Genomic DNA, 16973 nt, shown 5'->3' with positions numbered 1-16973 from the left:
TGTAGAGCATCCATCCCCTCCTGTTTTCCCCTCCTGAACTGAAGTGACACACAGATGTTCTCCTGAACCGTTAAAGAACAGTAAGCCAGTACAACACCAGCACAACAAAACCAAACCATTTTCCAAGAGTAACACAAGTACTGGGCACGTCTGAGAAAATGTCAGGCTACAGGTTTTCCAAGGGATTAAATGGTTCTGAACAAGGAAAATTACAACATGGTCATCACACAGGTGGCCTTTGCTGCTCGAGGCAGCCTTCTTCAGCAGCTGCTCCAGCGTCTCACCTCTTCTCACACCCTCTTTCTGAGGCTCGGGGGTCACTGGAAGTAGCCGCGGGGAGTGGCTAAGCGCGCAGAGGCCAGCACCGCAGACAGCGAGGTACGAGGGAGATACAGTTTCCAAGATGGGCATTCGTCAGAAAACCCACTGGTGCTGCACAGCCCATCAGCAGGACACCCTGCAAGGTCTTTGCTCTTCATTTCCTCTTCATCTGCAGAAGGAGACAGAAAAGAAAGATGGTATCTACATTGGCAAATCTAAGAGCTCTGGTTTAGACCGAAACCCTTTTTGCCTGGACCTTAGCAGGTTGCACCAAGAGGACTTTCTACTACACAGCCCTTTGGTGAACCCAACAGTATAATCCAGGAGCATCTCTCCCTCTCCTCCTGGTGCTCACCCCAACTTCCCCAGAGGTGGGAAATCAGATGTGAACTGAGTAGCTCCTGGCCAGAGGACTGAGCCTCCACTCCAGACAGACTGTTCCGAGCCACAAACAGGCTCTGCCTTCAACAAGTCACTTCATCTACCTTGTAAATCGGGCTACTTATGTGGGTGTTGTAAATTCTCTCATCCGTCAGAAGGTGGAAGACAAACACCCTCACAGGGACCTTACAAGGCTAAAAAAAATGCTTTTGTCCCTCATGGTTGGGAGACTGAGAGAACAAAAGGAACACAGGCTAACCTACCGAGCGGAGCAACAAAAGCTTCCGCACCAAAGCAGCGGAAGTCCAGAAAAGACAACGACAACAAATATGATCAGAGCAGTAACCCTCAATTCATTTGTTTCCATTAAACATTTAGAAATCAATTTCGCTGCACAGAAGTCAAACCGATGCGTTGCACCCAGCCAGTTACTACCGTGGCCCCGCCAGCCCCCAGCAACACCGGCACTTTCAGCTGTTCCAGCCAAGCAGCAGCACCGGCCCCTGGGAGGCCCGGCAGCGCCCCCACGACTCGCAGCACAGTAACAGACAGCTCAGCTTTCCACTGAGCCTACTGACAAATCTGCTCGTACTGTTAGAGTTGTCCAGCATGAACGGCACTGCCATAAGGAGGAAGGGAAGTACAGCTTCAGGACGCTGAGCCTTGTTGGGAAGTCTCTGGTCAGGGTCATCTTGGCTCATTTCTGTTGGTTGCTCAGAGTGGGTAAAGGAGGTGTAAATGTCTTCCACTGACTTGAGTAAGACAGCAGGCATTGAGGACTCTCCAAGAGAATGAGGTGTCTGCAAACGTATATAAAAAACTCAGGAGAGGGTGTGATTAGTGCACACTCAGCTCATTAGCTGCCTTGATCTTTATTACCTCTCAAAGTCCACAAAGAGCTGAAATGTCAGCAACTGGTTAGTCTAAAATAACAAACAAGCCCACAACAAACCAACCCCCAGAAAACTAGTTACTCATAACTTTGTCCAGAGGGCAGCTTTCCCTGCACAGCAAGCTGAGAAGCATGACAGATTATGACAAGGTTTAAAAGGGTAGATAATGGCAGGACAAGGGGAATGGATTAAAACTAAAGGAAGGAAGGTTTAGATTGGATTTTAGGGGGAAGTTCTTTACAGAGAGAGTGGTGAGGTGCTGGAACAGGCTACCCAGAGAGGTGGTGGATGCCCCATCCCTGCAAGTGTTCAAGGCCAGGTTGGATGGGTCCCTGGGCAACCTTGTGTAGATCCAGGCCTGGAGGTTGGTGTCCCTGCCTGTGGCAGCGGGGTTGGAGCTCTATGATCCCTTGGGGTCCCTTCCAACCCAGACCATTCTATGATTCTGTGAAATCACCATGTCTTAGCAAAGTAGTAACAGCTGGCTCATCTCTCAGCAGCCCCATGCAGAAAAAGCAATGGCAACAGCAGAGGGAGTTTTTGCAAGGGAGTGGGAGCAGAGTCAGAGGAAGTCCCTCTGCATTTTTTTGCTTAAGAAAACAAATTAAACTTAAGTTCCAGGGATGATGACCCATGTCACAGCATTACACATGGACCAGAGCCAACATTTGTGTTTGTCAATTCAGCATGGAGGAGAAATGCAGTGATGTGATAGACAAGCAGTAATTTGCCTTGCCCAACCACAGCTGTTCAAAACTTAAGATGCTTGCTCTCTAGGCTGCTTCTGTTGTAAAGGCAGCAGAAGAAAGGCATCCATTCATCTTGAGAAGTGGTGAGTCACCATCCAGAGGTGCTTCACCCCTTGGTCAGAGTATGCTCAGAGAATCAACCCAGAAAAAACTAATTTGATGGGGGCTTTTGTTGGTTTTTTGGGTTTTTTTTTTTTGGTTTTGGGGTTGTTTTTTTTTTCAGTTGGTTGGGGTTTTTCCTTCACAGGTAGATTCAAGCAATTTGATTTGGGCCCCCCAAAGGGGACCCTGAGGCACTCCTGAAGCAGCAAGGAGAGCTACATTGGCTGAGCAGCAGCAGTTCAGTGCCAACAGGATGCCAGGACAAAATAATTTGAATGGCAGGCATCACTGAGGTCAAATTAGCCAGCTACTCAGCTTGACACCACCAGCCCACTGACAACCTCTGCCTACCCTGCAGTAAAATACAGGCTGTTAGGACAACAAAAAGAACAGGATTAAAAGATGATCATTATCTCCTCATGCCACCCACACTGTCCTTTTGTTGGGGGACAGGCAGTGTCCTTTGCCCACTCCAGGGCAAAGCAGAGACAGACGGGGTGCAAGGGCAGACACTGAATGTCTGTTAGCACTGCGAAAAGCTGGGATGGAAATAATTCAGAGGCTGTTCAGTTTACAGAAGAGGCAAAAGAGGCAGGGCAGCCTAGAGTGCTGTGAGGGGCAGGAAGTAAGGCAGTATCTATTCTTCCTCCCAATCCACACAATTAAGACCACCACTGAAAAGGAAAACATGAGCAGTGAAAACTGGAAGAGGAGAGAATACTGCTTGGTGATGCTGTAAGTGCCACAAAACCCTGAGGCCAAGAGATTGAGCAGGAAACAGAGAAAGGAAATCTTCCTAGCTGACTGATGCAATTCCCCCTGCCCCTATGTCTATAGGCAGGACTGTTTCTTCAACCCATGCTCTTCCTTGATAGAAATTCTTTTCACTTATTCTAAAGACTGTAACACGGATCACAGCCAGGGACAAAAAAACATGCCCAAGCTTTCTCTGATCCAGCTAGGAAATTCCTATACTTTGGGACACATGTAGTTTAATATTTGCAGAGGAGCATTTAAGTCAGCTCAAGCACCCTACTGCTACTGACCCCCCTGCCTCCATCTCATACTTTCTCCCCACAGTTGCTACTAGAAGCTTTTTTCACGTTCCCTCAAGTTCCTTTTCCCCAGCTTGTTTTCTCTCCATCCCTTTCAGGGAACATCCTCCAGAGCCACCAGTTCTTCCAGCGTTCCCCCTCACCCTTCTGGAAAGTGCTTTGTCTCAGCCACTACCAACCTCCAGGTGTGTTAAGGAGCTGTGGTTGTCCCAAACCATGTAGGCACACTCCCAGTTCCAGCTCTGCAATGCGCTCTGTACCTGCAGAAATCCTGACACTGGCTCCCCTCTGAACCCACCTGCCAAGTGCCACACTGTGGGCTCTGTCAGACTCATCATTAATCATTATTTAAGCAGCAAACTCGCAACACCAGCACCACATATCACCTCAAGTGACAGTCCAAAGCACAACCCTTCCAAACACATCCTCCTAACTCAAGAAGGGAGACCTGTGTGATCCAGAGGAGCCCCATATTAACTCCTGAATTCTCCCTGTAACCCTCAGGACTGTGAATAGAGGGGAAGCAGAGGAATGAAGAAGGGCCAGATGCTGAAGTGGTCAGCTGTGTTCCCACAATACCCTGACGTGCTAGTAGAGCACGAGTTTATCATCAATAATACCAGAAACAACAGCAAAGAGGAAAATTTATAGCTCTGAGCCCATGCTAATAACCAGTCATTATTTCTTTGTTAGTCACTTTAAAAAACCCTCACAAGTTGTCAAAGCAATCAAAGGGTTATTCAAATAATCTAAACCAAACCAACATCCCCCCTCAACAGCAATAGCTGAGAAAAACACCTTTACCTTAACCACTGCCATAAGATCTGTAGGAGTTTCATTTGTATCATCCTGTGCAGGGTCTTGGTCTGTTGTTCTTGGGACATCCACTTCATTCAAAAACGGCTGCACATCATCCTGTGTCTCCTCCTTAGCAGACAGGTGCCATTCCTAAAGAGATGGACAAAGCAAGAGTTAAGGTGCAGTGAGTAGGGGCAGAAGAAAGCAGGATGCAGTGGGAGCAAGATACAGAGCGATCTGTTGATTCCTCCAGCAGATTAACTGAGAAAGAAATGCCAAGTGGTTTTTCTGCCCTGCTCAGAAATTTTAACTTATGTCTTTGGAAAGGACAGAAGGAACACAGAAGGGCAGGAAATAATGCAAACAAGAATCTGTCACTTTATATTCTCTCCTCCACAGTAAAACTTACCACTTGGAAAGCAGAGTTTTATTCAAGCAGTGTTTTCCCCTTACTGCTCACTGTCTTCTGAGAAATCTTATCATGAAGAAGTGTCCTGACAGCAGAGCTGATACAACAGCATCCAGCTGCTCTGCACTTAAGGTAGGGTGAAAGAAAAAAATCCTGACGAGGTCAGTCTAAGAGTGGACATTGCAGAGGGAGTTCCCCACTGCATAAGAGGAATTACCAGAAAATGCTAGCTAAGCAAGTGTCACATTAGATACATTTCATTCCAGTTCAAAACGTTTTGAGCCATTTTATGGCTGTCATCCATGATACATGTTAGTGATGCACCAAGGAAGGTAAGGAAACATTTTTGACAGCTAAACAGAACAGCAGAGGAGGAAATGTTTGAAGTCTTGCACAAAGAGAGATCTAGCAGACTGCAATTTCTGGAAAAGGATTCCAAGAACCGCCTTGAAATCAGACACAACAAAACCTGGATGCATATGCATTCCACTGGTGATTTCATCACCAGCTATGCCTGACACACTTGTGGCATCTTGTTACAGATAACTAGTTAGGGTACTCTCCAGATTTTTCCCATTAGGAAAAAAATAAAATAAAAAATCCCAATAAACTCTGATTTGCAGTCTTCATCACATTAGTTTTACGTACAGAAAGATGCTTGTTTGTGTCCTTCAGTTCAGAAGATACACTGATAGTGCAAGGCCATTAATACCCAAGATATACACCCTACATAGTTTCTCTAGCACAGAAATGCAGTTGGCTGAAACAAAACCTAGGCAAAACGACGGCTTTAGGAGTTACTAACATTACACTTGCTTATACTCTTAATTTCAGAGTCAGTAAAACAACGCTGGAGCTGGCCTGCTGCTGAACACTTCAACATTCACTTGAAAGGTGCATTGGCCCTTGTAGTAACATGGGTCATGAAAATACTACAAATTTAACACCAAAAAGTAGAAAGACACCTGTAGACAAGTGTTCCTGGTATTTGTAACATTACTACGTTAGACCTCACTCAAGACCTGGGGTTTACTCCCTGCTTAAATCTCTCTGTTCATCAGTTTCTCCACCTGTTAATTAGCAAAGGGCTCCTCTTTGGAACACGGTCTGAAATCAAAGGTGTAAAGCAGTATCCACATCCAGATATCACTCACCTTTTGAGTTATCTTCTTAAGAAGACTATAGTTGTGCAACTATCAGGATTGTAAATTGCTTCCTTTCAGGTAAGTTTACAATGAGTGAGACCCTTAATGCAAATAATTCTTCTGGTCTTTTCCCACATTTAAAGGACACCTCAAATCATTACACATCCTTTGCCAACCCCCAGAGATGCAACAGGAAAACACTTGGCTCCTGGGAGTGCAAAACGTGAAAGTGCTAAGTCAAACTGGCCTCAAGAACCTGTTACTGGTCTGAGTTCTCAGAGTCTATTCTCCAACTGACAAATTATGGTGCATATGGGGAGGTTAGAGAAAGTACTGAGCACAAAAACTCCCTGAAGTCTGCAAAGGATTAGAGGGTGAGCAGCTAGAGATGTATTACATTTCCACTTGTAATTGTTTTCATATTACAGGTCTCCTGGCTTTCTACAAAAGCAAAAACACCCCTCCCAAAACAAGTCCATGAAAGAATGCGTGGGACTACAACACATGTATGACCAACCCTTGGAGCTGATCTCACTGAATGACAGCAATGCCACAGTCAAATTCCCACCTCGTCACACGGTTCATCACCATTCTGCTTTGAGCTTGCTGCTTCGTTATCTGCATCTGAAGATTCCTGCTGCAAGCAAAGGTCTGGCTCCACCAGTTCAGCATTCTCCTGATTTCCACTGAGCTGAACATACAAGGCTGAAGGATTCAGTTCCTTGAATCCCTAGAAACAAATTAAAAAATCCCTCAGTATAGTTGACAAAACCATGCTGTGGTTACCACAAAGAATAACAAGGATTCAGCAAATATTTTACGAAGCACACTGCTCACACAGCCCCCAACTCTTGCAGCAATTGTCCAACTCTGAAAATCAACTTCTCTCCCTCCAGCAACAAAATTACTCAGCAATGCCCCTCTCCTCCAAAACTGGACATACCCATGCAAAAATGCAATGACAAGATCTAAGCCAGCCAACACACACATTCTGTTTCTACTGAATGAAACAGGTACAAGCACTCAGGGCTGTAAAGCCTGACTTGCTGCTGAGATATAAAATCGCAGCAGTACCTTTCCAAGGGTTTTCAGATCCACACCGTTCTTACTGAAACTGAGCTGAGATACTCACACAATGACACTGCTGGGCCTGAATCATAAATGCTCTCTGCACTGGCTTACAACTTAATGTCTGTCCAAGGCACAATGTTATATCCGCTGTGGTTGTGCTGTCCAACATTGTGCATTTCACTGGCAAATTAAGAGACTTTTAAAATCAAGATCACTTCCATAATTCAATTTGTTAATGACAAAACCAATCTTTAATGCCTAAAGCAGAGAAGGCCAAACTAAGTTATTTAACTATCCTGTTCCTCACTCAACTGCCTATGCCACTGTGTAGCACTACTGACATCAGAAAATAAAGTCTAATCAACTTGCTCTCATTAATTTCTTGGATAAATCAGGAGCCTCAACTTATGACTAGCAAAACTTGCTAGAGTTGACAACAGGCAGTGAAGTAACTAACACGTCTCAATCTCTCAATTCCCTCTCAGTTTGTCCCTATGCTCAGAACATCTATAGCTGTTTTACTTTTCCACATGATTTATATACATTAGTGTAATCTTCAAATGAACCATCAATACCAACAACCCAATCAACTTTATAAAAAATTAAAACCTAATCCCCTGTTAGAAGGAAGGATGAAAATAAAACCAGAGCAAACCTTAGCCAAAAGGAGATCTCACACAGCCAGACACTATTGGATGCAGCCACAGAACGGCAAGTTACAGGAAAGCAAGGAACACCAGCTTGGCTCCTCACAGAACTATCTGCTTGAAGCTAAAGACCTTCCCATCACAGCCACCCTACAGAACCTTCCCCTGCCCTTCCTTTCAGCAGCCTCCCTCCTGACCTGGGAAGGAAAGTTCTCTCTGCAGACATCAGCCCACCCCTCAGACCCCAAGACAGAGTGGAAGTAGATGTCCTTCTCCGTGCTTGTGTCGCAGAGGAAGAGATGCAGAACACCGTTCACATATTCATCCACGATGCCCACAAGCAGCTTGGAGCCACACAGCTTCCTGAAGAGGAGAGTTGCTGCGCTGGACCACGTACCCTGAGGAAGAGACAGGAATGTAAAGGTATGACAAACAGACCGACACCCACTGCCAGAGACTCTCCCTTGTGGGCACTTGTCAAAAAGGCAATTAACTAGGTCAGGCTAGGGACAATTACAGGGAAGTCAAGCAAAACTTCCCAGCACCGAGCTAAACCAAACTACCCCAAAGCCTGCAACCCTAGTAACACTGGGAATGCCCATCAAAATACCTATTTCCAAACAGGGTTTGATGGCATTTGCCAGTGATTTTATCACAATTCCCCAAAATTGCAGTTGTTTGTGGTGGTGATTTTTAAATTCCTGGAATCACAGGATTTGACACTAAAAACATCAAATGTTTTTAAGAAGCTGCTAACCATCACCACAGTGAAAACTGTGATTCTTAAACTCTCAAAAACCAGAGGAAGCAACTTTTCTTAACTGAAGCAATGTCTTTAAAGCACAGAAAAAGCAACTCTGCTTGCATGCTTTCTTTCAGAGATTTTATTTCTCAGGCTTCTTGGTCAAGAGGTTTTCCAGCACAGAGAAACTCTCTTATGACTTCCATAGTTCTTTGGCTATGCTGATTGCATCAAACCAACTCAAAGCTTCATCACAGAAGGAATTTTCTGAACAGAGGGCTGGAGCTACCAAGGCTTCAGAAGAGCCCTGGAGAACTACTGGCAGGGGAAGACACCTAAGTTTGCTGATTTGCTTAACAGTAGCTGTATGTTTCTGCAACAACATAAGGAGGAATACTCTGATCACATGGAAAACAGCAGAACAGTGATGACATGCAGAGGCAGAGACTTACAGTCACACTGCTGAACACAACAGCACCGGTTCTGCTGTAAACATCAAGGGGACCTGAATTAATCCAAACATTTGCCCTTATCAAGAGAAAAAGCCAACCTCTACTCGATGGCTCTCAAACACAAACAAAACTGCACGTGAACACTTGCCTCCACAGGTTTTACCCATGCCAAGGAACATGGGATGGCCTGAGCAGGGAGCTTCAAGTAGCACCACCTATAATACAAAACAAAGCCATCACTGCAAAAAAAAAAAAAGCAAAACTAGGCAGAAGAGCAGAACTTCCTCCTTTACTGGATTTTTAAAAGCAGCTTAGCAAGAGACACACATATTGGACATTGCACTTATGAATATAACTCAACAGCAGCTTTGGAAAACACATCCAGAAAACGGGCACAGCAGAATAACAACTGATGCCTTATGTTTTCCCCTGCCCAAGCATCTTCCTGTCATAAGCCCTTATAATTCCAAAGTTATGGACAGACAGCAATGACGTTTGAAACCAATAAAAGCTGATGGCCAAGCATGAATAGAGGCAAATAGGAGGACAGAAGCAAATACAGAAGTTACTGAATTGCAGAGGAGAAACAAGTACCTCTGACACGCCAAGCGCATCCCACTTGGACTGCTATTCATTCAGGAAGATATTTACATCCATTCACAGAGCCCATGAAGAAGGATTAGGGAACTTGCACCCAAAGTGACAGAAAACAGCAAGAGGAAAGACTGAGGAATGAAGGCAAAACCAGGAAAAGATTTAGATCAAACTCACTGTGAAGGGGTGATGGACAGGGTTGACGAGCAGGTTGGGGTCTGTGCAGCCTGCTCTAGATGGCCCTGCTCAAGCAGGGAGGTTGGGCGGGATAACCTCCAGAGCTCTCTTTGAATCTCTACTATTCTGTGATTCTGTCACCCACGTGTAATTTACTTACTTGAGGAATCTCAGACAAGACTTCTGGACAATTTCGAGGTTTCCATAATCTGGGTAGAACACCTCCACTTCCTGGTCATTGATCTCACGGTGGATGATAACACGGTACCACCACTTCGAGACTGTCACACAGCAAAGACGTCCAGGCTGTACTGAAGACTCAGGCATGATGTAACGATCAGAAACTTGTTTATTTGAGTAACAGTGTCTGCAAGAGATAACAATAACTAACTCCTGTACTTGGTAGGATGCAACAGATGAACAAAAAGAAATATACATGGCTTCAGAAGAATCCTGATTTCTCAGAGTCCCCACAACAGGAATATTCAGGAGTTCTTTTAATAGATACTTTACATCTCCACTCTGCAACACAAACTGACACAACAATAAAAAATACAAACCTGAACTTTTAACATTTGGATGATACTACTGGGGTCCAACAAAAACTTCATTAATGGGGATTAATCAGAGGCTAAATACAGTAATTCTAGTAATTAATTTTTAACAATACCGTGACATGTCAGTGCTTCTTGTGATCCAGGTTCTGCATCACATACACAGTACCTATCTGCAGCATCTGTAATCACACTTACACGTGCCCCACAGACATCAAGCTCTTCCTCTGGTGCGCAATTAACAGCGATTGCATTGCTGTCATGGCAGAACAGAATCCCATAGTGTAACTGACACAAACAAAGCCACTGACAGGGGTTTGCTTTCAAATAGAGACATGACAAAGGCCTACATATTACCTGTTGCTTTTGGAGAAGGATGTAAAAGCCGTAACTGAGCACATCAGCAACAGCATCGCAGACAAGAGAGACGTGCAAAGCAACCCTAAAGTTCCTTTCCATAACCTTTTAAAGTTTAAAACCATCTAGGATGCAGGCAAACTACTATGAAACACTCTTAAACACACTTGTGGATTGCTAGTTAAAAGGAATGGGAAAGCATCATGTTTTGGTGCAGCACTGGCACCTCCATATCAACTAATCAAGCCAGCAGTGACCATAATTAACAGCTGGGTGCCCTGTTCACTCCACACACACACACACACACCATGTAGTAGTACTGAATCAGCACAGCATGTTCATACCTCATCTCAAACATCATATCCTGCAGTTCATGAGATTCTTCCTTAGTACAGATGTGGATGTAGAACTGGGTAGGAGAGACGATGTACTCTACATAGACTCCCACCAAGCACCCTCTCTCCAGTAGTGGTAAACTGCAAAGGCTTCTGTCCAGAACAGCATCTGGGGGGATTTCTGGAGTCAGTGTCAACTTGGCTTGCAGGGACTGCTCCAACTCTTGAGGCTACAAAGGGACAAGAGGAAGGTGGCACTCCGATATCTTGTCATGCACTGACTACACATCGCTGGCCTTTCCACTAAGGTTAAAAAATAGTTCTGCTTTGCTAGGGACCTGTGAATTACTGAATAACAGATAATCCCAACAAGTCATGCAATCTTGGATTAAAGGTTTCCCTGTGACAGATGCAATCATTTTCACACACGCTTTCTCCCCACTTCCTTCTTTCTTCCCTCCACTTTAAAGAGGGGCACAACAAAAATACCACTGGCCACATTCCCACAACCAATAAAGGAGATGAGTTATAGTCATGTCACATTTAGACAAAAGTGTTGAGTGGCTGTTGCTAAAGAAGCAGAACAAAAGGCCCCACCCCAAACAAACCACACACAACCCACCTGTTTGCTGGATTTTAGCCAACAGATGTTTTTGCTGTGTTTTATGACCACAGAGTACTTGACCAAAGCACAAAACTACCTGAAAATGACTCAAAAGTGACAGAAGGCACAAATTCATGTCACTTACACAATAAAGCTATTTCCCAAGGACAAAACTAAACAAAACCTACAAATTCTGTTTTCTCAGTCAAGATAAATTTGTGCAACTTTAGCACAGCTTTACAATTCTGCATTATTCCTTAACTTCTGAAAACATTATTTCACCTGACATAGCATGGACTGGAACTTTAATCAGACATTAATTACTTTCACTGCCTCAAGCACCTTCTTTTGTGCCAAATGACATTCCTCCAATGATCAGAGGTCAAAATTATTTCAGTTTTACAAATCATGAAGATGCAATAAGTTACTGCTGCATTATACATCAGACAATGTATGGGAAATTTGTCTTCCAGCACACCTCCCCCCCCCCCATTTCTTATATGGCCAAATTCAAACACTGGGGCTTTGTAGTACTACCTCTTTTAACCATTTTTTTAAAGCAGCATATAAAAATCTCTCATGGAAACTGAGCAAGGGCTAATGCTCCACCCCCTTTTTTTTGAGTTACGAATTTTGACTAAAACACTGAGTTAAACAGTGAGTTAGCATTTCTGAGTTAAAAGGCAACTGAGGGAATTCTTGCCTCAGCAGCAACATCACCTCTAAAAACCCTTACATTGCATGGCTTTCCTCTAAGAAGTGCCTGTGAATAGTGGCAGTTCTAAGGGCCAGCTTTTCTCCAAGAATACTCTTCATTTTGATCTATAAAGACCACGTGTAACCTTAACAATCTAGTAGCTCACACATCAGTAGCGACAACAGACATGGCTCTGGGAGACGTGGAAGACACGTACTTACTTAAACACGTTTATGCAAAAGCAACAGATTTACAAAAAGATAAACCAACAGAACACTCTGTAAAACCAGGTCTACAAGAGACAGGGCTTGCAAGAATGGCCAGCTCCTCGCCCTAAGCTGGACTGACAGCTGCTAAGAGGGCTGTGGATGACACCTTTCCTTTTGCCCAGGGCGGTGAGAAAAAGCTGCTGAGAGCAGCCGCTCTGTATCCTTTTCCCTTCTCAGGGCTGAGCAGACTGACTCAGCCCTTGTCCCTCATCTATTCCTTACAACACTTCCACTATTAGTCTCTAGTGACCGGATGGTTGGATACCTCGCACCAGGAGCAGGGGACCCTCTCCATACCCTGCAACACCCCGATAAACAAGTGTTTGCTGCACACCAGAACTAACACGTTCAATCTTGCTTTCCTCCTCCCTTAGGGCATCTTTAAAACAAACCAGCAAATTTGGTGCTTCACAACAAATATGGTTGATGGTTGGATTTGATGATTTAAAGGGTCCTTTCCAACCAAGACAATTCTTCGATTCTATGAAATACTGGTCCTACAATCATCTTCTAAGACTTATCCTACCAGGATCTTTGAACAGGTTCCCTTTGCAATAGAAAATAACAAAGATCTGGGGCTACTGGGACCTTATCTCCCCTCATCACCCCCCCCTTTTTTTTTTTACTCTTCCCACAAGCAGACTTTGATCTAGGGGAATTCCCTGCAGACTTCATCACACCAAATTAAAATGTCTTTAATTCTGTGAGCAGAACAGCCTGCCAAAAATCTCTAAAGCGTGTGTTTCATGAAACACTGCACAAAGTCCAATTTGTAGCTCCAGGCTTCTAAATTCATTAATGCACAAGCCACCAAATTCAAGAATTCCTGGGACCCCTTCCCTGCCTATATGCACCAACTGTACAGTTGTGTACAGCCACAAGATTAATTTTGCAGAGGAAATAACTCTCAGCAGGAGGATTTTCCTGAGAAAAGACCTAAAGATGATCAAATCAAAAGAAGAGATGGGACACAAACAAATGATCCCAATCAGGTCTGGCAGTTCAGGGCCTCTGCACTGGGCTTTTCCAACTCTTTCTAAAAATACCCTGCTAAACAAAACAACCAAACCAAGCTCAAAAGTTTTCCAAGTCCAACCAAGCAGCTCGATTCCTAGAGTCTCAACTCTGCTATCTGAGGACCACCTCCCAGCTCTGCCACACAGCTGCCTGACACTTAAGCCCCACCTAGTGCAGTAGAGGACACTCTGCACTAGTCTCAGGACAAAGTCATTTAAGTCCAGTTACATTTAGTACATCAAAAGGTATCATCAGGGAGCAAGGTCATGCTTAACTGCCCTCGGACAGTCTGCACCACAGATCTCAGGACCAGAAAGAGACAAGAAAAAGACCTAGCTCAGATGGCACATAAAGCTCTATACACCAGGTCAGTTTGAGTCTCATCACCTCCAAGACTCACCTAAAACAGGTACTTAGAAGCAGCAGTGCATCCCCAATTCAAACTCAACAGGAACAAAAGCAGTAAAGAGAGAATCACCTCCTGGATTAAACACAAAAAAGCTCCAGATTGCTTTGTCTTACTTGTTTGAGGCCATTGCCCAAATCTACTGCTTGTGTTTCCACTGGCTCTGACTCCTCTTCTACTGTCAGGTGGAAGCTCTCTGTCTCACAGCTGGGCTCCAAAGGAGGCATCTCAACTGCAGGTGCTGCTGCAAAGACAGTAATTTGGCTGCTACTCTTTGTTGGACTGAAGCAGCGTTGCAAATTAAGCAGGAAGAGTAGACACCTGAAAAAAAGTCTGAAAGCACTGGTCCTGATCTCATCTGTTTTAACATTCACAGCCACCACAGTCACGAGGATTCACCTGAGAAGCATCCTTCACTGTATTAATAAATTAACACACTTGCTCTTTGTAAGCATCTCAAATCATCTGCTAATACGATGCCAACAAGATTTTTCCCCAGAAAAGTTAGGAATTGGGTAGGAACTGAACATGATTTTCTGCATTCTCTCATAGCTGTTGGAGGAACGCTGAGGACATCTGCAGTCTCTTCTGTTTCTTTCAGGTTAGTGCTAAACCTTCAGTCTCCTGAAGTGCATCAGAAAGGCTCTATCAGCCTGCAGAGCAGTCAGGAGGCACTTCTATTTTTATTATCTATCCATTATGCCCAGAATGACTAGAAATCCCAGTCCTGCACATATATTCAGAAGGTTTGTACTCTGAACTGGCTAAACATCCCTTCTTTCACCCTACACCAAGAAAACCGACAACCCATAGAGAACTTCCATTTAAGTTCCTTGCTGGGAAGACAATGCCCTCCCGACAGCTCCTTCTGTGGCACCCCACAGCCCTTCTGTGCTAAAACTGAAGGGAACCAGCACTACTAAACCAACTAGGAATGCAGCGACATCCACTTGAAGCACGGCTGCCTGCCCATAGCACCAATACCAAATAACACATTGCCTCACATCTCTTCCTGGATGCTCACCTGGCGGCATCTCCTCTTTCAGCACCTCACCTCGTGGTATCTCCTCTTCCTGCTTTTCTTCCTTCTCTCTCTCACCTGACAGGTACTTCTTCAGAGTCAGCAAGGAACCTTCTCTTGTATGCACCACCCCAATGATATCAGACACGCTTCTGAGGACTTCAAACATGGAGAAAAATCCATATTGCGTGTACTGGAATGCCCGGCCAAAGCGTTTGAAGAACATGTCATCAAAGTCCAACAGCAGAACCGGTGAGGAACTCAGGAGATCCTGCAGCTCAGCCTTCACACTTGCTGGCAGGACAGGCACCCTCACCCTCTGAGAGAAACATCGTGGCTTCCTAGAGGAAGAAGCCGCATTTGCTTTTGCCTTCACAGCAGCACTCCTGCTTGCCTTAGCACTTCTCTGTCTGGCAACCAGTTTGGCAATCCCTTTAGTAGTCTCATCTGGAATAGCTATGACAGAAAAGAAATATACTATTAAACTACCAAACCAGAAAATCAGCAAGAGCTTTACCTGTGTAGACCTTTTATTTCCTTTCTTTCCTCTTCCCCCCACCCTTCAGAGAAGCAGGTATCTCTTTCAAAAGCAGTGATTCCTAGCCAGGCAAACATTTTTCCTCTCCTTTTTAATAGCCAACATCCAATTTGCATCCTCATCCCTATAAAGCCAAAGCCAGGTTAGGAAGACAGGCCAAATTCTTGGATATAGGATCACAATAGGAAACCCAGCTGCAGTAAGTTCTTCCCAATCAAGTCTCTGCACCTAGCAGTTACTTCCACAGCTCTTCTCTAACAAAAAGGAAAATTAAAAAGGTTCTTTGATACAGACTAAGCTTCCTATGGGGACAGGCTGGGAAGTATTTATGGTTTCTCCCAAGAGGCCCCACTGCTGGTTTTGGCTCTGGCTGTAGCCTGCGTTTATAGGAAAAGCAAAGCTTCCCAGTTCTAGCGTACCTTTAAGAAGCATTACTGCAGTTTCTAAGCTGAGCACAGAATACAATATGTACAAAAAATAACTAGAAGCCTGGGTAATTCTTCTGGAGGAAAGAGTGGAAAAGCATTAGAAGGCAGCTTAAAGTGCAGGAAGAAACATCAAAGATGAGAAATTAAAGAGAGCTACATGGGCAAAAGACTAACAGAGAAGTGACAGCTCCTTTTTGGAGCATTGCTTCATACCAGTAAGTGGTTCCGAACAACGCTCTCACCTGTGAGGAAACAAAAACTCACCTTTGAGGATTAAAGTGCCCTTCTCATAGGGACAGACACTGACAACTTCAGGCATATGTGCCACCAGCTCCAAGGTGGACTGGAAGCCCAGGGCACGCGCGGGAAGAGGTTTGCCAATCATGGTCTTGTACTCCTGCTCCAGCTGTCCCGGGGTCAAGCCCTCTTTGGCTGCCATTAGCAGTGATCTCACCTCCTTCTTCAGGACCTCCATTAGCCGCGCCTTCTTCGGCATCTCCACACTGCAGGAGGCACAAAAGCAAGTAGCAAACAACTTACATAAACCCCCGCCCCATAGCCTGCCCTCCACAACCCTCCTAAACCCAAGCCTAGGGATTCCCCCCTCTGTTCTGCCCCCTAAGTGCCGCTAAACCTGGGGACCCCCTAGAGACCCCGGGGGTGAGAAAGAATCGCCGCCAGCCGGGCTCACCCCGCCATCCCGCCGCCTCGCTCACGCGGTCCGCACGCGATCACGCCTGCGCAGTCCCCTTCCCGCCGCTCGGGGCGCGAGCGCGTGGCGGAGGCGCAAGGACGCTGCCGCGGGGCCGCCCCGCTGAGGGAGGCGCCGGGCGGGCGAGGGATCCGTCGCCGCCCCCGCCCCACAGAGACTGGCGGGCCTATGGAACCGGCGCCTAGGATAGGCGCTCTGCATGGAGCTGCTGCCGCTGCCTCCTCCTGAGCCAGAACGTCAGGTGTGTTTCCTTTCTGCCAGGAAATGTCAGCGCGTTGTGCAGGAGCCACAGGCAAAAGAGGCCCGGTTCCTCTACGGTGTTTAAACCCAAACTCCAACGTTATTAAGAGTCGTCTTGTATTTTTTGGCCCCGTCTGAGAGAAAAATCCACAGCAGAGGTGTTGAGTGGCTTTCCGGAGGCTGAAGAGCATGGTAAACAAGTTGCAATGGCTGTTGCTGAAGGGTTCTGAGTCCTTTGAGAAACCTGCTCAATGGCGTG

At 45.4% G+C, this 16973-nt stretch overlaps 1 protein-coding gene across 1 annotated transcript; it reads right to left on the bottom strand.

Annotated features, from left to right (window-relative positions):
* Positions 1 to 317: 317 nt before the first annotated feature.
* Positions 318 to 16675, bottom strand: TDRD5 (tudor domain containing 5; the record flags this gene model as incomplete). The annotated part of the gene is made up of 12 exons (XM_084266272.1): positions 318 to 490; positions 1295 to 1502; positions 4306 to 4449; positions 6422 to 6583; positions 7769 to 7969; positions 8914 to 8980; positions 9697 to 9903; positions 10792 to 11012; positions 13892 to 14019; positions 14800 to 15252; positions 16027 to 16265; positions 16479 to 16675. 12 exons carry the CDS (start codon positions 16673 to 16675, stop codon positions 318 to 320), a joined length of 2400 nt encoding a protein of 799 aa, XP_084122398.1.
* Between the last annotated feature and the right edge of the window lie 298 nt (positions 16676 to 16973).

The sequence above is a fragment of the Gallinula chloropus genome (genome assembly GCF_964237585.1).
Source record: "Gallinula chloropus genome assembly, chromosome: 6".
Lineage (NCBI taxonomy): Eukaryota > Metazoa > Chordata > Aves > Gruiformes > Rallidae > Gallinula > Gallinula chloropus.
This window is presented reverse-complemented; position numbering and strand designations above follow the sequence as displayed.